Source organism: Sinohyriopsis cumingii, chromosome 13 (assembly GCF_028554795.1).
Source record: "Sinohyriopsis cumingii isolate HCF-2022 chromosome 13, ASM2855479v2, whole genome shotgun sequence".
NCBI classification, from domain to species: Eukaryota; Metazoa; Mollusca; class Bivalvia; order Unionida; family Unionidae; genus Sinohyriopsis; species Sinohyriopsis cumingii.
In genome coordinates this window covers 18,934,254-18,959,552 of record NC_142973.1, presented here as the reverse complement: position 1 = coordinate 18,959,552, position 25,299 = coordinate 18,934,254, and the positions used below count along the sequence as shown (strand labels likewise).

Sequence of the window (25,299 nt, the reverse complement as noted above, 5' to 3'; positions counted from 1 at the left end):
TTAATTTCAGTTGTAGTTCTCCTGTGAGAAGTTGGAGCTCCTCTAGGGAGGCTGAATTTATTGCTCCAGTGCAAATGGTTAGTGCCTTATATTGTATAGAATCTAGTATGTTTAGTGTTGTTTGTTTAGCTGATGCATAGACTTGGCATCCGTAATCATTTTGGATCTTATAAGTAACTTGTATAATCTTAAAAGGGTTTCTTGATTGGCCCCCACGTAGTTTCCTTGACGTTTCTTAGTAGGTTTAGATCAGTTTTACATTAACGGGTGAGCCCTTTAATGTGGTGTTTCCATGTAAGGTTTTCATAAAGGTACATTCCTAGGAATATAGTTACCTTGGTGAATATTAATAATTTTCCTTGTATGTATAGGTTTGGGTAATCTATGTTAGAACATAATCGCTTCTGTTTTACTGTATGAGATTTTAAATCCCATTTATTAGCCCACCGTCCAATCAAGTTTAGACTATCTTGAATGTGCTCTATGACTTTTAGACTGCAAGGAGTTCCTTGTTTCCATATCCCGCTATCATCAACGAATTGGGATAGGTCTATCGTATTTTGGATGATTACTTCTTCCTGATCATTAATCATGATACTAAAAAGTGTTGGGCTAAGTACGCTACCTTGTGGTGTTCCATTTTCTAAGTTGTACATGATTGAATATTGATCCCTTACCTTAGTTTTTCATCGATCTGTCAGAAAATCTGATATCCAAATGGAAATGCTGCCAGTGATTCCGTATAGGTTTAGTTTCGCAATTAGACCCTTTGTCCATACAAGATGAAATGCTTTATCAAAGTCTAGAAATACTGCAATCAAATTGCTTGGCATTGAATGAGAGTTTGATACTAGCTTCAAATCTAAATAACTGATCTAAGGTGAACCTTTTGCTGCGAAAGCCGCTTTGATTTTCGGATATAAGGTTATTGTTTCCATGTGGTATTTGAGTCTATTGTTGATCATTGTTTCCATTAGCTTGCAGACGTTATCAGTTAGTGATATGGGCCTATGTGTCAATTGGATTTTAGCCCGGTTAATATATATGGATGATGATAGCAGTTTTCTAATTTTTGGGGATTTTCCCATTTTGCCAGACAGTGTTGAGGAGGTCTAGTATTATTTTTGTCACATTTTCAGGGATGTGTTTATAGATTTCATAGCCGAGTTGATCTTCCCCAGGATTTCGTGTGGCTAGGGCAGCTGTCCACTCGGCTATTGTAAAGTTTTCATTTAGTGGTGACTGTTTGGTGCCAAGATCAGTAAATAGACTGGGGTGTTTTTCTTCCATTGCTTGTCGGTGACCTTAGCCAGCCTGAAGAACAATTTCGATTTATATTCTAAAGCGCGGACGTGAAGATAAACATCCCCAATACCAAAACTCACAAGCCCACATTACCATCCATCACATGGAACGCGCGGACCTAAAAGAAACACTCACACACATTTATTTACCTACAATAACTAACTACAAACACAAACACACATACTATATGAAAAGCTAGGGAAACGAAGTGCTGATAGACACACATACTTTTGGACACAAAACAAAGAAACGAAGTGCTTATAGACACCATTCTATTATTTTGAAGTACAGACAAATACAAATACACAAATGTTTTGCAATTGAACTAGTATTTACTTTCTAAAGTATTGGGGTAGCCCTGAAAGTGGCTGTTTTTGTGGACGGGGGCTTATGGCAATCTTTTATGGTCTAAGATTGCGTCCCTGTCTGGCGACAGGATTTCCCACATGATAAGGTCTGCTTCTTCGGAAAGCGAAAGAGAGCTCTTTCGTGTCCACACGGCAGTCTACAAATCCTGTCTGGTTCCTGCCGTTGTTGCTGCTGCTGTTGCGGCAGCTGCTCTCTCTCTCTCTCTCTCTCTCTCTCTCTCTCTCTTTGCTTCTGAAGTCTGTACTTCTCCGTCCATTATATTTTCTCCTTCTTGATTTCCTTTCTGAAGACCTCTCCTATCAGGTCTTCGACCACTTTAGCATTCTGACACTCTATATCTCGTCAGGATTGGGTATCAGGCTTTGCCTGACACGTTGCAAATGCACGTAGGCTTCGTTTAGTTTAGCTAGATTACAATGCATCTTATTAGGTGCATGAGTCAACAATGAATGGTCAGGCTGGAGACTGTCTCGCTTTCTATGGTTCAAGCGTGGACGCGATAGTAAACATTCCTTTGATTTTTGTAAGGTCGGAATACTATAGAGTTGATTTTAGGGTGAGGGATAGAGAGAAGTCAAAGAGCATGTATAATGATAAACATTGAAACAAACAACAAACACATTTTTATTCTACAACTAACAACCAACAATTAAAAATAAAATAAAACAAACATTTGATGACAAAGATGACAACTTTGTGAAGTGAAGTGAAATTTCCACTATTGGAACTCATGGGGACATTGATGCACATTACGTTTCCTAGCTAAAGACAAAATATAGTCATAATGGTCACAAAACCATCGACCTACTTTGTCATCATTTCTAGAAGTGTTACGAACAAAATAAGTCACTAAATGTTCTAAAGAATAACAAACACAGCGTTGATGAAGAAAACACACACACACACACACTAGTGTGCACGCACCACGGAATCATTGCCTTGTAATTTCACATTATTGAATCGAATCGTCTGGGCATTTCTTCTCATACAGTCGATGATATCGTCTTCCAAAGGTGGCAATCCATACGAATCAAAATACTTCACACAACCCTCTTTAGCAAAGAAGACGGCTACCCAGTGGGTTCCTGGCAGATCACTGTCGTCCGTGTTGATGACATAAGCTTGATGGGCTTTAGGTTTGCCATGAGGCAGTTCATCTTTAGCACACACCAATGGATTCCAAGAAACAGTGTACGAACTATTGTTCAAAAGGAAATAAAGTTCCCAGGTATCCATTTTTTGTTTTCTTGCTTCTGGTTTCGCATGTAATCATAAGTCATCAAGAGAGCTTCGATGTGATGGATCTGTAGAGCAATCAGTGGAGGAGAGGAATGATCACTCAAGTCTTTATACCACTGATGCAACACCGCTTCTTCTAAAATGAGACCCCACCCATCGTGCAGATATTTGTCCAACTTTTATTCTTGACTCATCAGCATACATTTATCGTGTTGAATTTGACTGAAATGATCGTTTTGACATCCATAGCAAACCTTCTTGATCAATTCCGTAATTTTTCTGCAAAAGTGTTTGACAAAACAGGAGACTAAATTTTGTTCTTGTTCTGGACTTTATCGCCATGATCTCTTCGTCTTTTGTCTTTGGGTTATGTTTTCACGGTATCCTCACTTTCAATTTCCGAAGATTCTCCACTATTCAAAGAAGGATAAAAGTCTCACGTAGCTTTTAATAGTAGAATGACTTCTTTCAAACTGTTGATATCTATGGTATACTCGAATTAGCATACAAGATACGTTCATCGTTTCATCGGGGTATCGGTCTTTAAATTGAAGATCCACACGAAACTGGCCGAATTTTATAGGGTGGAAATGTCCATCGTTGTTGCTTTGGTCTGGAGTGAAATCAAAAGCCAACAAAGTGTAGTCTCCTGCATAATCCTCGTACAAAATACAGTGACTGTTGTTAGTCTCTAACTGTCCGGTGGCTTCGTACAGGGACAATATCGATCAATTATTCTTGACATTTAAGTCAATTCCAAAAGGTCTGAAACATATGGTCTTGCCACCGCAACTGACTTCGACTTCGGACACTCAAAGTGATGAAAGTTGAAAGGAGTTTTATCTTGGGATCCTTTGAAGGCTGAATCATCGACAATGCTAATGATTAAATGTTTGGGCAATTAACCTTGGAACAGATGATCTTCGATCATGGATCGCTGACCCTTAGTAATAGTGAAGGTTTTTACTTCCACTCTTCGTATCGGATACTTGGCGGTCGTTCTACTCAAAGTGTGACTGATGTCATTTCCCACTTTAGGTAACACTTCCACGCGTGGCACGTAGACTCTGTCTACCGCGATTTGGGTTATGTACTCGGGACCATCAGTCATCAAATGGAAAATGGTACTACGTCGATTCAGTCTCAGACGGACATCAACGCTGTTCAGCAAGTACTTCCCTTGCAATCACATGTCCAAATGCACACGATGCATTAGTTCTAAACTGTTGTCGTTTATGTTTCTTTTCGTCGCTTTTGAAATCCACCATTGTCATCCGATATTGTGTCGAACTCGCTCGCGTCGGCAAATTTTTATAGCACGCAGGTATCCAGATGAGTTTCATTAGCGTCTGTTCCGTAACTCAAGAGATTTTCCAGGGAGGCACCGAAAGGGTAAGTGTGCAAACTGCTACTAACTAGTTTGTTATTCGAGTACCGATCCACTCCGCTGAATGAGGAATGCATACAATTGTTGACGGGAGCTAATGTTTCAGTGGTGTCTATTTTACCTCAATCCGTATCTATAACTTCGACTTTCAAATACAAGTAACTGCGATTCAGATCGATGTAATATTCAAGCTGTCCTTTGATGTCGAACTTAATGGGAGCTGAATCCGTCGAAAAGGAGACAGGATGAAAATCTACCCATTGGGATTCTCGCATCGTCATCATATTGGGTGGCATGACAAACAGATCCACTTCCAACTTGGAACAGAGGCAAGACACCAAGTGCATCATTTTCTTTCTTTCTTTTTTCTCTCTATGTTGTATTAATAATCAAAAACGTCTAAGTCTCGAACGGTTCTTCTTTTCTTGGTCGTCTTTATAGATATATGGTTGTGAAATCCTCTGGAGGGGTGTCTTCGTCGTTCTTTCTGCCTTGTCCTTCCTGTGGCATCAAGGAAGCAGGAATTCCTGAATCAGCAGCGTCCACGGCATTTATAAAAGTTTCTCATCGGCCAAAATGTCTTTGCCCGTTTGCAGCAAGAACTTTTTGCCTGCTCTCAAGAAAGCTTCTTTAGGGCTTTGTTTGTTGATGATGAAATTTCGGAACAATGCTTTGCCTTGCGAAAACTCGACATCTTTCAAGGCGCACATTCTTCGTGTCACCATTGGTTTCAAAACCGGGGCAACCGAACGAAACGCCGGTTTCAGCATTTCTCCTAAGCTATGTCATGGCTGTCGAGCTCCTGCTGCCAACATTTTACTTTTCGTGGGGCCTATCTCAATCGGGGACGTACCAAACGCGCGCTCAAGAACAGTCACTTCGTTGTTGGACTCACTTATTGGGGGGGGGGGGACATCCGATGCTCCGAAAGTAAGATTGGTTGTACGATTGGACCAGATGCGGTAAGACGTCGATGTGTTTGAGACTGTGTTGATGCGTAAAATATTTCCACATAGGGTCTTTCAAAGTGCGTTGAAAACGTTCCACAATACTGGTTTCAGGATTCTCGGTGGTGAAAAAAGGAATGACATGTTTCATCAATTCTTTTTGGAAAGCTTGGTTAGAAAATTCGGTGCCTTTGTCGATTTTTCATAGAACAGCGTGACGACCAGTTCGTTTCAACACCAGTTTGAGGGCTTGCACTAAATGCTCGACTCGGAAATCAATGGCACGACCAAGGCAAAATTAGAAAAGACGTCGAAGACCATACAAATATTTGTAGCCACGATTGCAGGTGGCCAAATGAGAGACATCGGCTAAATCGGTTTGCCATTGATGTTCGATGCCCTCCACTCGGGTGCGACGTCTGGAAAATTTTCGTCGAATGGGTTTGTGTAAAATGTACGTGGCTTGTTCTTGTAACCATCGTTGCATTTGAGGTAAAGAGATACTTTTCAGTCGAGTTTTGGCAAAACGATACAATTTCTGAACTCCTCCATAACCTGTAGGATGGGAAGGATTTTAGTAAATGCTGGCTAACACCTCCTCCATTTTCTTAATAGGTAACCCACTGTTCGCTGATGCTACTTTGGAGGGGGCAAGATGGTGGTTTGGAAACGGCTTTACGTGTCCAACGTTCTGTTCTTCTTTTCTTTTTTCACTTCTGGTTTCCCTTCTTTCTTTTTCACTTCTATCGAAGGAGGACTGGGCATTACTATCGAAAGAGGACTGGGCATCATCTTTTATACCCATGGTTTGAGTTCTTCTCGTTGAGGAGTGAGGGAAGAGGTAAACAAGAAGCTGTAATCTTACATGGGATGGGACGTACCTTTGCGATTTTCCGTGTCTGACAAATCGCTACGATTCATCAACGATTGCAATTCGTGTTGTAACTGGAGTATCTCGGTCAAACGAGGATTGGGAGGTAAATGCGGGGTCCATTGTTCTTGGCAACGACAGAATTCCATTCATCATTTGTAAGGTACTGAACTCAGTGTTCATCCTTCCATCAGTTTCCAAAGGTTGCGTCTGAGATATTTTCACCTTAGAGGTCACTTTTATCTTCTTGGACCATTTTTATCTGGCTCTCATGAGCCCTCCCAGCATTTTCCCCAATCTTCCTTTCAGCAAGGGTGCTAAGAACATGGGTGAAATTCCTCCGCGTTGTATCAACTTCTTTTTCTCTCGACGAATGTTTTTTTTTTTCGTTTTAACCATTTAGCGTAGAACGTACCGATGCTTGGCTAAGCATTCTTTCTGATGTGGAGACAAAGGTATCGTGCCTTTCAAGACGTTCAGAGAACATTCACACACGGTATCGACGACGTCGTTGGTGGCAGTTTGAATGACTTGTTTCCGCATGGGTGGAGGGGCTTGGAACAAGACGGACAACACGTCCCAATGTTTGGCTAACATTTGAGTAATGGAGGGAGAGCATATTTCTTGAAGCAAACACTGACATTCTAATAGTTGTGTGATTTAAAAAAAACCTCTTCATTGAATAGGTGAATTATGCAATGCAAATATCATACATATTAACAGAAAGGTAAAATACATATATATATATGATCGTGCAATTCTGTCCTTGATGTACCGTCAATGTTTTCAGGGTGACACCAAATTGTCCGAAGTGGGGAGTGTCTCGCACTGGTGTCTAATTCTTACTATGTCAAAAGAAAGTTAGATGTTGATGACGTAAGGGTTAATAATAGAGCTGACCTGTTGAAGCATCTATATTTATTATGGCATGTCTTTATGAGACAAGGAAATGTTTTTGACTTACCCTGGAAGACCTCCATGGGTGTACTCTCGAGTATCTGTATTATCTTCTCGACATGACCGTGTCCGTAGGACTCGACTGGGTAGCCAGGCTCTTTGTGTCTCGGGATGTCCAAGCCTACAAACAAAACACAAAAATGTATCAAATAATGTTTTGAGTATGTTAAGCTGAACAACTTGGGATTCCTATAAACTTTTATAGCATCGTCGACCATGATGTGTACGTTCTGATAAAAAAAATCGAAGATTGGCGTTAAGCGCTAAAGTAAATGCTAATGGAAATCACTCATCACTCTCGTAAGTCAGGTAATGATATGATTTCTAGATTAGTTTTCTGTTTTGACATGTTGTTTACATACGTAGAAAATATCTGACACTGGGAACCAAAATATAAGATTTACAAATCCGCCTTATACATGATTAATGTCCAAGAGAATTATTTTATGATGAAACTGGATTATGTTATTTATGCAATAATAAGTACAACTTCACCATGAAAATTTACTCTTAGTTTCAGCAAGAACACTACCATTTTCGTTATATAATAGCAAGTCATGAATTTCTTAAATATAAAAAAAGTCAGAAACACGAGTGCTCTCTCAAGAAAACAAATCTCGTTGATATTAAGCAAACGTAACAGGTTGGATCTTGTTCATGATAATAGCTTTTGACTGAAACAATGTAGCGAAATGGAAAATTTAAACACGTGGTCCTCTTACGCATTGTTGTGTAGAACCCCTCAGGATGCATGCAAACATTTCGGTCCATCAATGTGGAAGCAACAACGTCTGATGAACAGCATGTGTATCCTATACACATGCCTATATGTCACATCTAAGTGCAAACTACGCAGGTCCAGAAATATAATGCACATGGGGTCTGATTATGTGAGGTCTGTTTGGAGTAATCAGCATAACAAAAATATACACCCTAATCTACTAGATAATCATGTGAAGGCAGATCAGTGGTTATGTCGTTTGCAGATTGATCCGACATATAAGTGATTTTATGATGCACATAGTCATGGCAGTGTATGAACGACGCCACTTTGTACTACTTTAGTTTACAATTTTTTTAATTATTTAAGACTGCTGTAATTCTACATGGAACAAGAACAGAATCTCCGTTTATAATATGTGCTGGCTTGTTTGAAGGCTAGAGTTTTGAAGTTACCTAAAGACAATGAGGTAAAATTCTCAGTGATGAAGGTGACGCAGAGTTTTACATATTCATCCAATAGTAACAATAATTGTTGATGTTCAAAAAATTAATATTCGACAATTACAAAACTTAACAAAATTTTACTATAACAAGATGCGAGAAATGTACAACGTCACTAACATTACACTTCATAAACTTTATCATATTTGTAATGCGAGATGTGTGATGAAAGTACAAAAACGTATTTTGATTAAGGCAATCAAACGTTATATCCATTGGTATTTATGTCTGGACGTTGTTTTGTTTCTCAATGTTTCACCATTTTCAGCATCGATATCTTTGTGTTAAGACAAAATAAAACGTAAGATCTCAAATTATTTTAAAATCGTGTAACTGGGCTCTTATATGCTTAGTTTTGTGTTTCTTTTAATTTAGAAAGTAACAAAAATGATATTGCATTTTCACCACTGTATATGAAATTTATTGAATCTGCTGGCTAATTTTAATTTTTTCTTCACAAAAGCTTTAAAATAAAGATTTTTTGCCATGTCATATTTAATTTGACAATATCGAAACCCTTATTGAGGGTCTCACCTTTGAGTTCAATATCCTCTGGTACCCTTAGGATCTTCATCCATCTCATAATTCCAAACGAAATAGCACTCCAAAATGCAGTCCAGCACATTATGACGACCATACCAGCCAATTGCCAACCAAGGAACTGAAATCGAAAGGCATCATTAAAATCAAAGAATCTATCAGGGCCTTAAGTATACTTACTCGCGAGAAGACGAACATCCGTTCAACACAGTCAACAAATGAAGGCCTCGTTTGGCGAGTACAACGTCATTGCATTTCGTTTTAGCTCTGATATCGGTCCATAAATACACGGATTTGCTTCCTCATACAATTTTTAGTTGCCTTAGCTGCACAGCGACAAAGAGTTTTACTCATTACTAATGAAGAAAACATAACACTTTGGCTGGTCATGATTAAATACATATTCCTCTTTGAAAGTCATGTTGCTTGCTGCATTATTTCAGAAACGCATCCTTAAAAGTACGTTGATTTGTGGGAATGGTTTGTTTACATACAGCTCAAGTTGTTGCTAGGCACAAACATGCTTTTGGTTATTTAAAAAAGCCCATCCGCCAAATTTGTCTTTGCGGAAGTTACTAAATCGGATATAATCTCTTACCCTTTTATGTCAAAATTAGGATGAATAACTAAAACAAAAATGAACTCACCAGTCCTGAATGCCTATTCCATTTACAAAAGACACCTTTATACCTGTCCAAAAGGCCAACGGCAATAACGCCCAATGTTCCCCCACCTAAATTCACTGAAATAGTAAGAAAGTGAACATGGACATTACTTTCAAAAAGAATAAATTGTGCACTTAAATTTTGTACAAAGTATTGCAGCGTCTTGAAGGGGCCATGAAAATAGTATTTTATATGTTTATTAACCGAAAATTGCAAGAAGAAAAATATGATATAAGTCACCAGCCTTGCCATGCTCCAAAAGCCTACGTTTGAAGCGCATGACCGAAAAGTCAACGTGACCTAATATTATGAATGTTGTTGTTTTGTCCACAAAACGAGTGAATCTATCAAGCATGTCCAAAGAAGTCGTCATCGGAATAAAATCAAAAGGCAAAGGCTTGGAGGAATCACTGCAGCTCGAAAAACAACTGAAACTGGATTTTGACGACGATAAGTTGCACTTCTAAAACTAAATTCACTTATAAAAGTTTTATTTAAATAAAAGCAACATTTCAAATAATGTGATCTCTAGCCAATACTATCCTGGCTAAATTGAAAAAATACATTATGACATCAAAATTCATATCAATACTTTATGTTGTCAAGATTATGCAAAATGATTTAAGTGTAAAAGTAGTATAGGGTGTTAGTTTAGCCTCAATGGGAATTAGCATTACAGACCCCCCCCCCGGGCCTGTTTAGCCTCAAGGGAATTTAACATTGGAAAACAAAGACGTTTGGGCCTGTTGAGCCTCAAGGGGAAATGGAATAGGGTTGGGACCCTATTTTTTAAAGAAAAAAGGGTAGGCAATGGAAAGTCAGTCTCTTTTCGAGAAATAGGAATGGCCCTGAAAAAGGCCTTTGGTTTTATGTTAATATTAACATAGACGGCATCTGTCACATCTTCTTCTTCTTAAACTCCTTCTAACTGCAGGTCCATACACATGTACCCTCTTGAGGCATCCTTGTCTTTTTATGTAAACTCTTCTCATCCATAGACTAGTATCTGTCCTATCGACAACAGTCCACTTGGATCGGACATACATGGGTATGTCCGTCCTGAACATCATTGTTGACACAAGGGTGGAAGATTGAACGTCGGTCCACATCTTGAGGCTCCGAGAACAGGTGAGTGATTGCGCTGAACTGCGCTTAATATAGGGAGAGGAAGGATTGAAACGGATTGAGTTCATTGACCAATCCAAACACGCGTGACAAAATTCAGTCAGCCCGCATCCAATCCGAAGAGAGCAGTCTGTGACGTCACGTGGTCTATATAGATTCGCTAGCGCTTGTGTGCAGTCAATCTATGCGACAGTGATTCAACATGACGGAAACTCAGAAAACGATTCATTGGGGTGCACCAGCAGTGGAGACCGCCCAAGGGAACCCGGACTTACTTTCAGAAGAGGTACATTGGGATTTTGTGGATTTTCTTACCTCGCAAGAATTTGTTCCGGAACCTTCGTCTCCTTCTTCATTACCTCAAGTGGAGAATTTTAGACAGAGACAGAAAGAAGAATTGGAGAAATTTTTGCAACGACAAAAGGAAGCGGAACAAGCTTTTCTCCTACAGCAACAGCAACAGCAACAAGAAGAGGTAAGAAAAAAAAACAACAACAACAAGAAGTAGCAGCAAAGAAATAAGAGGGTGAAAGTCAAACCGTCACGGTACTAAGAAGTCTGAAACAAATGTATCAGACTTCTTTATCACGACCGAAGAGAATACGACCTTCTCGAGCTAAACACGCCAACCCTATGACTAAGCCTACCGTACCACCTTTAGTGATTTCAACCAAATGATCATCATCAGAAGTAGGCCTCGGCCGTGCCAAAGGCTTAAGGCAGTTAAAGTTGATTGCTTAAACTCACCCCTACACCAATAACCAAAGGCCCTTTTCAGGGCCACCCACATCTCTCGAAAAGAGATACACTTTCAATTGCCAATAACTCAAAAAAAAAAAAAATTTACCCCTATAGTACGTGTATATGAGTGCGTGAGTGTAACTTCTTATTTTAAAATCAAAACTCAAAGACACTTACCTTATATAATTAATGTATTCTTTTCTCCATAGTTACAATCCAATTCACTTTTCACAACAGAACACTTTAGAAAGTACATTCACTTCTTCTGTTTCTTTTTTTTTACTTTCTCTGTTTTTTCAATTTCTTCACCGTCACAGTCTTTTCCTCCTCTTCCTCCTCACTTTCTTCCCTTCTTCTTTTCTTCTCCTGTTTATTTTTCTTCACCTGGCTGCTTTCTTCCTCTGAAGAATCCCTCTCTTCTGAAGATTCCCTCTTTTCTTCTGACTCCTCTTATTTCTTTTTTGGGCAATCTGGAGACCAATGTCCTTTTTCTTGACAATAATAACAGGTGTCTTGACTTTTGCCTTTTCTAGCCCCTGTTTTTCTTTTTTGACGGTCTGGACACTCTGAAGACCAATGCCCTTTCTTTCGACAGATATAGCAAGTATCTTGACTTTTATCTTGAAAGGAAGGAGAGTAGTCCGTCGGCTGGTCTTAAGAGAATTTTCTAATGACTCCTCGCAAGCTCTGATGAAACGTTCGATTTGGCTAGTCTCTTCCATCGTTGTGCTCGGTTTGAGAGTGAAATGAATAGTGAAAGGACAAGACACAACCTTTTATATACACTGGTCTGCCATGACTATAAATTAGTCTATGGTGTTTAAACTTGAGTAATTTGACGTTTTGCACTCAAGATGAAACGATCCTATTCATTCGAGAAGAAAAAAGAAAGTAAGAGGCAAAAACGTGATCTATCGCCTCGTACCAGGGCTGAAGTCCTGGCACAAATTCATGCCAGTGATTTTGAAGAGGACATGAGTGAACCAGAATTCGAACTCTCTAAACAAAGTTTACCACCCTTAGTCAACCCTGAAAAGTACTATTCCATTCGAGAGACGGAAAAGCGCTCCTCTCGAAAATTTAGAACCACGGCTTACAAATACACGGTGAAGTTTAAAGATTTCAAGGCTGAAGTACCGTTAGAGAAAGCAGAAGAGTTCATCACTGGCGTGTGGGATTCTTTGCTCACCGCACTCAAGCGACAATGTCAACCCAAAGAAGACGATCGCTTGAGAATTTCCATACAACACGACGGTTTGAAATCCCCTGTTTGGATCGAGTTTAGCAGACCCGCAGAACTAACTGCTTCCAAAGTCATGGACAAGATTCAACACGTGCAACAATCTAATGACCAGTTTGACATCACCGATGGAAAAGCCACACTGGACATGACCCACGTCTCTCCTCCTCAAGGGACCGGACAACGCAATAAGGTGTTACTGGTGAACGACCTTTGCAGCACCAAAAAGAGTCTCGTCCAAATTCACAATTCTCAAGACCAGATGTGTTTAGCCCGTGCCATCGTGGTGGGACGAACCTGTGCCAACAAGAACGACACGACAGAATGGAAAAGAGCCTGGAAAACTATTCGACAATCGGACCGAGCCAAACAACGAAACGAAGCAGAACTCCTGTTACAACAAGCCGACTTGCCCAAAGACACACCCTGTGGCATTCATGAGATGCAAAAATTGCAAGATGCCCTAGCTCCACGATACACTTGAAAGTACACCCTCAAGAAGTGCCCGGACCTCTGTTGTTTCGAGGGAAAGACTTTAAGGACGGAAAATACATTCATGTCTATTATCACGATGACCATTTCGATACCATTACCAGTATCACTGCATTTCTGCGATACAGTTAATGCTGTGAGAAATGTGACTGGCTATAACAATCGAGAGCAACACAAACATTGCGGATTGAAATGCTCAGGATGTTTGGCCTCTCCACCCTGTCTGAGCGAAGGACAAGAAAGAGTACATTGTCCTGCTTGTCTGCGTACGTTTGTCAGCCCTGCCTGTTACCAACAACATCTGAAGACGCAAGGTTCACAGCAGAAATGTGCTTGTCAACTCCTGAGATTGTGCCCTACGTGTGGACAAGGCATACGTACCAATAATGCCAAGGCACACGTATGTTCAGGAAAAAAAAATGTCACATTTGTCATCACATCGTGGACTTGGAACACCAATGCTACGCGCAAAAATACCAACCCCCACCAGAGAAAGAGGACGGTCACAAGAAGAAAGGCAATTTCATCTTTTTCGATTTCGAATGCATGCAAGAGACCGGCATTCACATTCCTAATTTCTGCGTGGCTCATCGAGCGTGCGAGAAGTGCATCCAAGAACCTATTTTCAGTCATTGCCCTCACTGCAGCAAGATTCCTGGAGGGCGTGAAAAAATCTTTCGAGGACCGAACACGTTAGCCGATTTTGCCCAATGGGTCTTAGATCCCATCGACAAGACGTGGAGCCAAGAGGACATCGAACGTTATGGAGATTGTCATCGTCATGCCACAGTGATGGCTCACAATTTCTCCGGATACGATGGACAGTTTCTTTTGAGGTATTATACGGAACAAGGCACCGAACGTCCTAAAGTCACTTTGAACGGAGCCAAAATCATTTTCATGCAAGTGGGACAAGTGCAGTTTAAAGATTCAATGAGCTATTTGGCCATGCCTTTGAGTCGAATGCCTAAAACGTTTGGAATGACAGAAATGGCTAAAGGGTACTTTCCACACTTTTTCAATACGGAAGCCAATCAACACGCCGTTCTACCCCATTTACCTGAGGCTCACTATTACGACCCCGACAACATGCGTACCGAACAACGAGAAGCTTTCTACGCTTGGTACCAGGCTCACGCCTCGGACCCTTTCGACTTTCAGGAAGAAATGTTAAAGTATTGTCGTTCCGACGTGGACATTTTACGGCGTTGCTGTCGAAAATTTCGAGAACTGTTCATGGAACACGGAGGGGTCGATCCTTTGAAAGAAGCTTGCACCATTGTCAAAGCGTGTTCCTTAGTGTACCGGCAACGATTCATGCCTGAAAACACCGTGGCTGTCATCAGTCCTCAAACGACCAACTATGTCAAACGTCAGTACTCGGTCAAAGCCCTACGTTGGTTACATTACTTGTGCGACAAGGAAGACAAATGGATTCAGCATGCCCGCAACGGAGGAGGCGAAAAGACCATCGGAACGTATTCGGTCGATGGCTGGGACTTAGAAAACCCCAAGATCGTGTACGAGTTTAACGGTTGCTTATTTCACGGATGTCCCGTCTGTTACCCTGATCGTAGCACTAAAAATCAGTTTTTACAACGAACCATGGAAGACTTGCACCAGGACACTTGTCAGCGACGCCTAAAGTTAGAACAGCAAGGATACCAAGTGGTGGAAATGTGGAAACACGAGTACGATCACCGTTTGAAAACCGATCCCGAATTTAAACGCCTCGTGGAAAGTTACCAGTTCATGGACCCGCTGAACCCGAGGGATAGTTTGTACGGAGGTAGAACCAATGCCACCTGTTTGCTGTACCATGCCGACGAAGAGAAAGGAGAAGAAATCAAATACTTGGACGTGTGTTCGCTGTATCCCTACGTGTGCAAATATTGTCACTTTCCTGTAGGGCACCCTCAATTGTTGACGGACCACATCGACCTGAAAAACATTCGACAATACGGAGGTCTGATCAAGTGCAAAGTTTTGACTCCCACGGACTTGTACCATCCCGTGCTACCTCACCATTGCCAAGGCAAACTGATGTTTCCTTTGTGCCGTACTTGTGCCGAAACGTGCAACCAAGATCAGCCTTGTCAGCACACCCAGGAAGAACGGGCTTTGACGGGGACGTGGGTCAGCGTAGAATTGTTCAAAGCTTTGGACATGGGATACCAACTGTTAGAAGTGTACGAAATTTGTCACTTTCCCAAGACACAACAATACCACAAAGGTGACCCCACGCAGAAAGGCATTTTCGCCGACTACGTGGATGCCTTTTTGAAACTGAAGCAAGAAGCCAGCGGCTATCCTTCCTGGTGTCACACTTCCGAAGACGAAAAGACATTCAAAGAGAAATACTATGAACAAGAAGGCATCTCTTTAGACCACATCGAGAAAAACGAAGGTAGGCGATCGTTTGCCAAAGTGATGTTAAATTGCTTGTGGGGTAAAATGGCACAACGACCGTGTTTACTCAAGACGGAATATTTGACAGAACCTTCCCGCTACTTCCAGATGATTCACGATAAAACCAAATACATGAAACACGTGGACGTCGTTCGCGAGGATTTGATCTTGGTCAATTACGAAGAAGATCTGGACTTTGTACAAGACGACCCTTTTGGAAATGTCATCATTGCGGCTTACGTGACAGCTCATGCTCGCTTAAAATTGTACGAAGCTTTAAAACTGTTAGGGGAACGCGTCCTGTACTTTGACACGGACAGTTGCATTTACATCGATCACCCGAGTCAACAGCACCCTGACATCGAAGGAGACCGTTTAGGAGCCTGGACAGACGAGCATCCCGACGACAAGATTCTAAGTTTCGCCAGTGGCGGTCCTAAAAATTACGGTTACGAATACCGGGACAAACAAGGAGAAGGGCACACGCAGTGTAAAGTGAAAGGATTGACTCTGAATTATCGTACCAGTCGAGTGGTCAACTTTGGGGTAGTGAAAGAAGCCTTGCAGACTGGAAAAGATGAACATTTTAAAGTGACCACCTATCAACCCAGCAAGATTGTACGTTTACCCACTCATCACATCGTCAGTCGACCCTTGGAAAAAGTCTATCAAATCGTGTACCAGAAGCGAGTGAGACTTCCCAATCTATTTACGTTGTCGTATGGACACGTCGGTATTGGTCTGTATATAAAAAGGAACCCTAGGGAAGATCGATAGTTCATTGTGACTACCAAGACCAAGCGAACAAGATGAATTCTTTCAGAGAAACACGAAACAAGTTTAGACAGGCACAATTCAAGTGTGGGGCTTCGAAAGTGGAATGCGATTGTGAGCCTTGTGATGGGTACGATGCTGTACGTTGTGACCTTAGCGATGCCGTAAAGCATCGTGGGAACTTTGTTCTCACTACCCCTATCATGGAAAGTGATGCTGTGCGTGTCAAACCTGAGAGATGCGAAAGCGATGCCACTCGTCCTCTTGGACACATTACTGGGTTTCGTTTTAAAGGGAAATGTCGACCTTCACGTTTACCTCCCTACGGATGTCATCCAGTCCTGAGCAAACTCCTGTTCATGTCACCGAACCCTCATCGAAACGAACCTGTGAAAGACGAACATTCTTTTTCTGTGCGTTTGTCGGAATACTGCGACTTTGAAAATCGTCTTCAATCGTTCAAAGGAAAATGGCCTAAGTATCTGGGAGGACCGACCCCTGAAGAATTAGCCAGAGCCGGATTTTTCTACTTGGGCGAAGGAGATAAAGTCAAGTGCTTCAGTTGCGGTGTGTCACTTCACCACTGGGAACCGCAAGATTCGGCCTACGTAGAACACGCTCGATGGTCACCGAATTGTCATTACTTACCCTTAGTGGGACCGAGACATTGAAGTAACTTACCATAATCTGCTTATGGATACTTTACAAGAGAACATTCGCGCTTTGCCTGTGGAGTTGAGAGAAAGGATTTAAAGAGAGCTGGTCAAAATACAAGTGAAACGTAAAGAACAATTGCATCCGTTACGTCACCGGTGTTTGAACCACTGGTACCTGAATGCTATACAAGGACTGATTGAGTTGAAAGTGTTCCATTGGATAGACATTGATCAACGACCCCTGGTTTTAAAAAGGAATGGTTTGGTATGGATAATTCTATCTACTACATTGTAAACGTACTGGATCCAATTCCAGAGGAAGAGTTAACGAATTACCATCTTTTACGCAATGTCGACTTAGTGAAAGAGGAAACTTCTGAACGAATTGTAACGTGTAGATTAGTGTTTAAATGATTTAGATTCGACAATGAATTAAAACCACGTCTGTGCAAACAGTACATGTCTTGTGTCAGACAAAAGAGGATTTAGCATGACCTATTCATGGATACTTTACAAGAGAACATTCTTGCTTTGCCTGTGGAGCTGAGAGAACGCATTTACCGAGAGCTGGTCAAAATACAAGTCAAACGTAAAGAACAGTTGCATCCGTTACGTCACCAGATCTTTAACCACTGGTACCTGAATGGTATAAAAGAACTGATTCGTCAGAAATTGTTTCAGTGGCCAGACCTTGTTCAATATTCCAGGTCCCCGATGATCGACGTGTTGATCATTTTGGTTACTTCGAGATTCACCTAGTACAACACATTGAGGAAGACAAGGTAAAGGATTACCGACATATTCTACGTGGAATCTACTTAGCGGAAGAGGAAACTTCTAAACGAAGTCTGACGTTTCGGTTACAGTATGCAACATTTAAATTTCCCACTGGAAAACGAAGATCTCTGGCTAGAAAGTACGTGTATTGTTTCCGAAACAAAGAGACTATAAAAACAGGCTGCCATGCCACGATTTTATCACCTGTAATCCAACAGATTCCGTGGGAGGAACTCAATGACCATATTCAAACCGTGGATCATTACCATTAATGATCCACGAACTGTATCCATTCAATTTGGGTCGACAAGTGGTGTGTGTCTTAGTGACTTGTTTTCTGGGATTTCGTTTACCAGCCGATTCCTTGTGGACTCTTTACGATCAGTACTTACCACCTTAAATGGTCACGAAAGACACCTTTTGCTCAAAGCTTTGCGGTTTCATCTGGATACTTCTCGACCTCAACAGGAAAAAGAGATTCGTCAACTTTTAGCTACCGAAGACGTGTATGACGATGTGTGTGTAGCTTGTGACTTACACCCTCATTGGACAGATGTTCGTGACTGGAAAAAGGGGGGTTTTGAGGCTTGGACCCAAGAAGTGGCCAAGTATGCACAAGAGTTGATCAAGGAAAAAAGTTACTTTTCAACCTGTGTTAGTGACAGTGCCAGAAGAACCCGTCACCGAGAACAACCACTCGCTTCAAGACAGGACTGTCATGGACATTCCTGAAAGGTCATTCCGGGAGGACACTTGTGTGACAATACCTCATGTAGAGACTGTAAGAACATTACACACTGTCCCTAGGACATCTTGGTTACCCAAAACATGTTGTACAGAGACTTGTTTATATTCCACCTTGATCGTTTTGATGTGTGTTTTATTCCTGTACATAACTATTTGACTTTTATGTATTTTTGTGTTTCGTGTTGTTCATATTTGAAACAGTCAATAAACGTGTCCTGAAAAAAGTATATAAACTCTCGTCTTGTTTGTTTTCTTGTCACAAGTGACATTCCTAACACTATGGCTACCTCTGCTGTCTCTGCTCCCTCTTCCTCTACTGTCAAAGTCATCGACGAACACTTAGATCGTGCCTGTTGGGAGGCTTTGTATCTTCGCCATCCCTTTAACATGCTCATTGCTGGACCTAGCGGTTCAGGCAAAACCGAATTCGTCAAACGTTTGATCGAACATAAACATCATTTGATCGATCGGCCACCTCAGCGGATCGTGTGGTGTTACAAAGAGTGGCAATCGGCGTACAGCCTCTTGCGAGAAAGTCAAGGCGATTCCATCGTGTTTGTGGAAGGCATTCCTAAAGAAGACAATGGCATCGTCTGAGACTCCCGTCAAACCCATTTGGTCATTTTCGACGACATGTTAGGAGAAGACGAAGAAGAAATTAAACTGTGGTTCACGCGCAAAGGGCATCATCGTAATGCCAGTGTCATTTACATCACCCAAAATTTGTTTCAACAAAGTAAAGCCCATCGCACCATCAGTCTCAATGCGCATTACGTGGTCTTGTTTAAAAGCCCTGGAGATAAATCGCAAGTGCAAGTCTTAGCCAAACAGTTAGGGACACCTTGGCTGACTCAGGTGTACGACGATGCCACTCAAACTCCATACGCCTATTTACTCGTCGATTTGAAACCTACGACCCCCGAGGATATGCGATTTCGTACCCACTGGTTTCACCACTGGTGCCAAGACGGAGGACCTGTCCTGTACACGTCTCCGTCCTCGACTTAACTTCACTCCACAAAAAAATCTATAAAAACCTCAGACACTTTTCCTCTGTTTCACACACATGTTGAACATGACGTCCCTTCAGTCGCATCTTCCCGTCAAATTGATTCGTGCCTTGTATGGCATCAGTCGAGAAAAAAATCCACAAACACGAGCTCGTGTCTTAGAAGCTAGTCTCATAGAAGTCTTACGATGGTTCACGGCGACGGCACGTCAATTACTCCAAAGGATCATTCAGATTCCTCATCAAACCAAACGCTTTTTTGATCGAAACAAAGTCGCTTTGACCCAACTGGCCGATCCCCGCATCGACACTCAAACCAAAAAACAAATCATTTTGAAACCTGGAGGGAGCGGTACTCTAGGAGGGGTCATTATTCGCTCTCTCTTAAGATGGGATCCTAATGCCCCCAAACTTCTCCCCAAGAAAATAGTCAAACGAAGTTCCAAGAAGAAGAAAAAGACCAGGTCCCCAAGGAGAACTTCTCCAGTGGCTGGACCCTCCTCTTACCAGACACCACCCCGGAAAAAGAAAAGAATCCCCCAGAAAAAGAAACAGAGAAAAAGTCCCCAGAAAAAGAAAAGTCCACAAAAATCTAGTCGCAAGAGAGGCACTTCGGCCAGGACGCAACCTTACACTCGCAAACCACGATCTGCCACGGCGGTGACTGCGTCTCCGACAGCCTCACGTTCATCCACTTCTCCGTTGATGACACCAAGAACTGAAGAGTACTTGGAGACGTTGATCACACCAAGAACATCTCCGCTGATGACCCCAAGAACTTCCCCAGTGGCAGGTCCCTCCAATTTAGTGGCAGTGGCTGCTGCTCACAAAGTACCTTCTCCCAAAATCAAAGTTCAAGAGAGATCTGGCATGTTACAAAGTTTACTGGATTTGTCCAAGCAAGAACTGGCTCGATTTAGTCCGTTACGTACCCCTGCACGACGTGTCATGCCTGTCCTGAAGTTGATACGCCGTAAAGACAATCAGTGGCGACGCGTTCCAGTATAAAAAAGGCCTGTGACCAAGTCGGGGATATCAGTGTTTTTGGTGCTGAAGACTCAAAGATGTCACCCTCCAGAAAACATCCCTCTTCTAAACAACCCCAAGGAAAGAAAAGGAAAGGACTGATTCCTCGTTTAGTCAAACATGGGGACATGTTATCTGTCCTGTCCAAAGCTTCTCCACCCCTACGAAAAAAACTCATTCAATCAGCCTCCAAAGAGGTCATCGATACCGTGTGCGAATGTTGTTTGAACGTCTTGAAAGGTACGATCCCTTTGTCCAAACACCAAAAACAATGCTTAGGCAAACATCGTCACGTTCTTCGCCAAATGGTTCAAAAGAAAATTCCCATTCGTCAAAGGAAGATGTTGGTCCAACGTGGAGGTATTTTACCCCTCTTGTTAGGTCCCTTACTGAAAGGAGTCTTGGGAACCATGTTGGGAGGACTGGTGGAAGCAAGATAAAAAGGCCCTGTGAAGTCCCAAGATCTCAGAATCGACCCCTGACAACCCCATGGAAGGACGAAAACTAGCTTTAGTACCTTACAAACGATGGATGGAATACCATCGTTGGCAAGAACAAGGCACCCCGCATTTACCTCCCAATCCCCATTTGAGCGAGATGTCCCAGTTACAACACGAATTGCGGTCCTTGATGGATCGCCAATATTTGTCCGCAACAGAAAAATAGCAAAAGTACGGTCAACTCTTGCAACGACTGCAACTCTTTCACCAGAAAGCTTTAGACGAAACAGCTGTACCCACTCTGAAAGATTTTAAGACCTTGATGAAAAGTCCAGCACCATCACCAGTACCAGTACCAGTACCAGTGACCAAGACAGAAAAAGGAAAAGAAGAAGAAGAAAGGTTTCAAACTCCACCAGAAAAAGTACGCAAGTGTGGTGTGGAGAACGTGTGCCTTAAACGCAAATTGTCTTTTTCTGCCAAATCTTCGTGGTGTATTGTGTCATCGGGGCAGCCATCGCCAATCTGAGTTTGCAACAAGGACAAACAATTGTGGACCATTTTATTAAGCAGTTGCATCGGTTACCTCCTTCCTAATCCCTCCCTGAAATTCACCTCGAACGGGAACCACGGGAACCTAGTGTCCAGTGTCAGTGCCAGTCACCACTCCAACAACAACAACAACCCTATTTTGGGCGGAGACACGCCTCTGACGTCCAGTAACCCCTCGGACAGTCACAGAACTCTGGAATTATGAGTCACCAAAACCAATTTTACTTAACCTTACCCAGTGACAGTTCCATGGAGGTATTTCCCAAGAACACGTTGTGCTGTTACAAAGCCAAATTACCTCAGGCCATCCCATTAGATCACGAAGCCCATTGGGAAATGGCTTTAGTGGAAATCATTCACCCGACCCAAGTCCTCAATGTCCTTCCCAATCAAAATTTGTTTACGGTGGAGGTTCATTACGAGTGAATGCAAAAGTACTTGAATACCCATGTCAAATATGATCACAAAACCTATGATGACAAAACTCAAAAGTGGTCCTACCACTTGTTGATTGCCCCAGGCTACTATTTTAGTGGTCAACATTTGGTCAGCACCATTACCTCCAGATGTAATGTCGTGTTTCTGAAAGCTTTGGAAAGTGTCAAACAAAGTGTCACCATGGAGTACCACAAAGCAGCTCGTCGCTTCATGATGAAATTTGACGGGAGTAAAATCCTGTCCATTTTATTTTGTCCTGAATTGTTTGACATGTTGGGCGGAGACATGGACCTGAGAATGACCATGCTCAAGAAAAACGAATTACCAATCATTTCCGACAACGAGTCTTTTAGCAAGTTATTTGGTGCCCCGGTAGAACTGAACCAAGGACTGAATTTGATGTTTATGTACTCCGATGTGGTGGAGTACAACGTGGTGGGACACACCTCTGTGCCGTTACTGCGTGTCATTCCTTTCAAAGTGGATTCTGCCACGAGCGCTGACGAGGAAGGTGGAAACACTTACCACGTTCACCGCGAATTTGTACATCCTCACTATTTGCCTGTCAGCAAGTCGTATTTGGACACGGTCAACATTGCTATAAAAGGAGATCTGGGACAAAATATTCCATTCACCAAAGGAAAAGTCGCGGTGAAACTCCATTTTCGAAAACGGTTCTCTCACGACTCGTAAGTCATGTATCCAATGTACCGAGGGGTTGCTCGACAGCGAGGACACGGTTTAGGAGATATGTTAAAATCGGCTTTTCGTTCGGTAGCTCCGGTGTTGAAACCGATGGTGACACGCGGATTGCACGCCTTGAAAGATGCGGCATTGACAGAAGGCAAAGAGTTTCTCCAAAATGTCATCATCGACAAACAAAACCCCAAAGAAGCTTTCATGAGGGCAGGTAAAAATGTCTTGCTGCAAACGGGTAAAGACCTTTTGGGCCGACGAGAAACACCTATAAATGCCCTGCACGCTACCGAGTCAGGCATTCAGCAAGGACAAGGCAGAAAGAGACGACGAAGAAGACACCCTTTCACCAGACTTCACACGTCTAAAGCTAGAAAGACAAAGAAAAGAAGAACCGTTCGAGACTTAGACGTTTTCGATTATTGAGAAAGAACAAAAAAAAAATGATGCACCGAGAGTCTTGCGCTTGTTCCAAGTCGGAACTGGATCTGTTTGCCATGCCGCCCACCATGATGACCATGCAAGAATCCCAATGGGTGGAATTTCACCCGGTCTCCTCTTTGACGGATTCTGCTCCCATCGAGTTTGACATCAAAGGTCAGCCCGAAGATTCCATCGATCTGAATAGCAGTTACCTGTACTTGAAAGTCAAAGTGATCAAAACGGACAACACCAATCCTGGAGCCAATGATAGGGTAGCGCCCGTCAACAAAATTTCATGCATTCCTTGTTCAGCGAAGTGGACTTGTACTTGAATAACAAACTGGTCAGCAGCAGCATGGATACTTACCCGTATCGTGCCTACCTGGAAAATCTCTTGACGTACGGAAAAGAAGCCAAGAATACTCATCTGGATGTTTGCGTGGTATGGAAACCTGACACAACAGGCACGTTTAACGACACAGTCCCCACAAGAGATGACGAACCTCACAATGTGGGGTTTAACACACGTAGAAATAAAATTCTGCAAGGGCGAAGTTTAGAACTGATGGATCGTTTGCATTTGGACATGTGGTTACAAGAAAAGTATTTGCTGAACGGAGTGGATATCCGTCTGAGACTGAATCGTAGCAGTGCCGCTTTCAATTTGATGGCCCATGCCAATGAATACAAAACTGTTATCCAAGAAGCCAGGCTCTACGTACGACGTGTGGAAGTGTTACCCAAAGTAGGAAACGACGTCAGTCAGACGTTGAGCAGAACCACCGCCAAGTATCCAATCCGACGCGTGGAAGTGAAAACGTTCACGATTCCCACTGTACAGCGATCCATGATCGAAGATCATCTGTTCCAAGGACAGTCACCCAAACGTTTGATCGTTGGTATCGTCAGGAATTCATCTTTCAATGGAGTCCACAACGAAAATCCTTTTGAGTTTCAACACTTTGGCGTGTCCAAGATTGAACTCAGTCGCGATGGCAAGACCTTGTGCACCCGACCCTTTGAGCCTAACTTTACCCAGAACAATTACTTGAGGTCGTACTTGTCCCTGTACGAAGCCACGGGACAGTTAGGAACCAACACCAGTCATGGCATTACGGACGAGGATTATGCAGGAGGCTATGCTTTGTGGGGTTTTGATTTCACTCCAGACCAAGGCAGCGACGAGGGACATTTCCACCCTATAAAATCCGGACAGATTCGTGTGGAACTTCAGTTTGCAATCCGAGACCCTGTTAATCCAACTTTGAACGTCCTCCTGTATGCAGAATTCGACAATACGATAGAAATCAACAGTTTGAGAGAAGTCATTCTAGATTATTAGAAACCATGGAAGACTGTTCTCCCTCTTTACCTAGTGGAGAAACTTTGGAGATGGAATGTGAGGAGACCGTGGAAAAAGAAGAAGTTATCATGATGAAGTCAAGATGGCCAGAACAAGAAGCCCATTTAGTCTCATGTTTTGCAACATTCCTGACAGATGTAATCAAAGAATTGATCAAGGAAGAGTGCTATGGATGTAACAACGATCATCCCAGTCAAATTCAACACGACAAATGTCTGATGTTGAGCCAAGAAGAAAAATTGGACGAGTATCTGGACGAAGCTTGGGGTGTCATCGAGATAGAATTCGTGTTGAACGAGTGGTATAAAGGCTTGGATAAACATTCTTCTCCTCCATTAACATCTCTGGAGCGCCGTCGCATCGAATCTCTCTTTGACCAGAATAAGAAGTCGGAGCCAAACGCCTTTTACTTGTCAGACATTTTCAAGCAAAAGGTCAGGATCGAATTGATGACTTATCATTACCTGTGAAGAAGAAAAAAACATGGATACCTGAGAACCTTATTACCTTTTGAACCACAGTTCGTATACGGCTTCTTGGAATCCTGTCGTCTGTGCTAAAGATGAACTCCCTCATCGCAAACCTCAAGACCATCTAGCTTATGTCATCAACACGGACGACAGTCATCTCCCAGGAACCCACTGGGTAGCCGTCTACTTTCCTCAAGAAGGATGTGTGGAATATTTTGATTCGTATGGATTGCCCCCTTTGGAAGACGATATCACTGACTTTATGAGAAGAAATGCTCAGACCACACGATTCAATAATGTGAAATTACAAGGTACAGATTCCTTGGTGTGTGGACAATATTGTGTGTATTTTCTGCATTATCGCAGCCGAGGCTATTCCTTAGAACATTTAGTGACTCATTTTGATCCTCGTTCTTC

At 42.3% G+C, this 25,299-nt stretch overlaps 1 protein-coding gene across 1 annotated transcript in view; it reads right to left on the bottom strand.

Annotated features, from left to right (window-relative positions):
- Positions 1-25,299, bottom strand: part of LOC149785008 (putative ammonium transporter 1) — a 101,108-nt gene that overhangs the window by 7,909 nt on the left and 67,900 nt on the right. The window contains exons 8-10 of the mRNA XM_089978704.1: positions 9,487-9,581; positions 8,834-8,960; positions 7,083-7,196 (exon numbers count right to left, since the gene is read on the bottom strand). Of these exons, the coding sequence (XP_089834830.1) occupies positions 7,083-7,196; positions 8,834-8,960; positions 9,487-9,581 (336 nt within the window). The remainder of the gene's footprint in view (positions 1-7,082; positions 7,197-8,833; positions 8,961-9,486; positions 9,582-25,299) is intronic.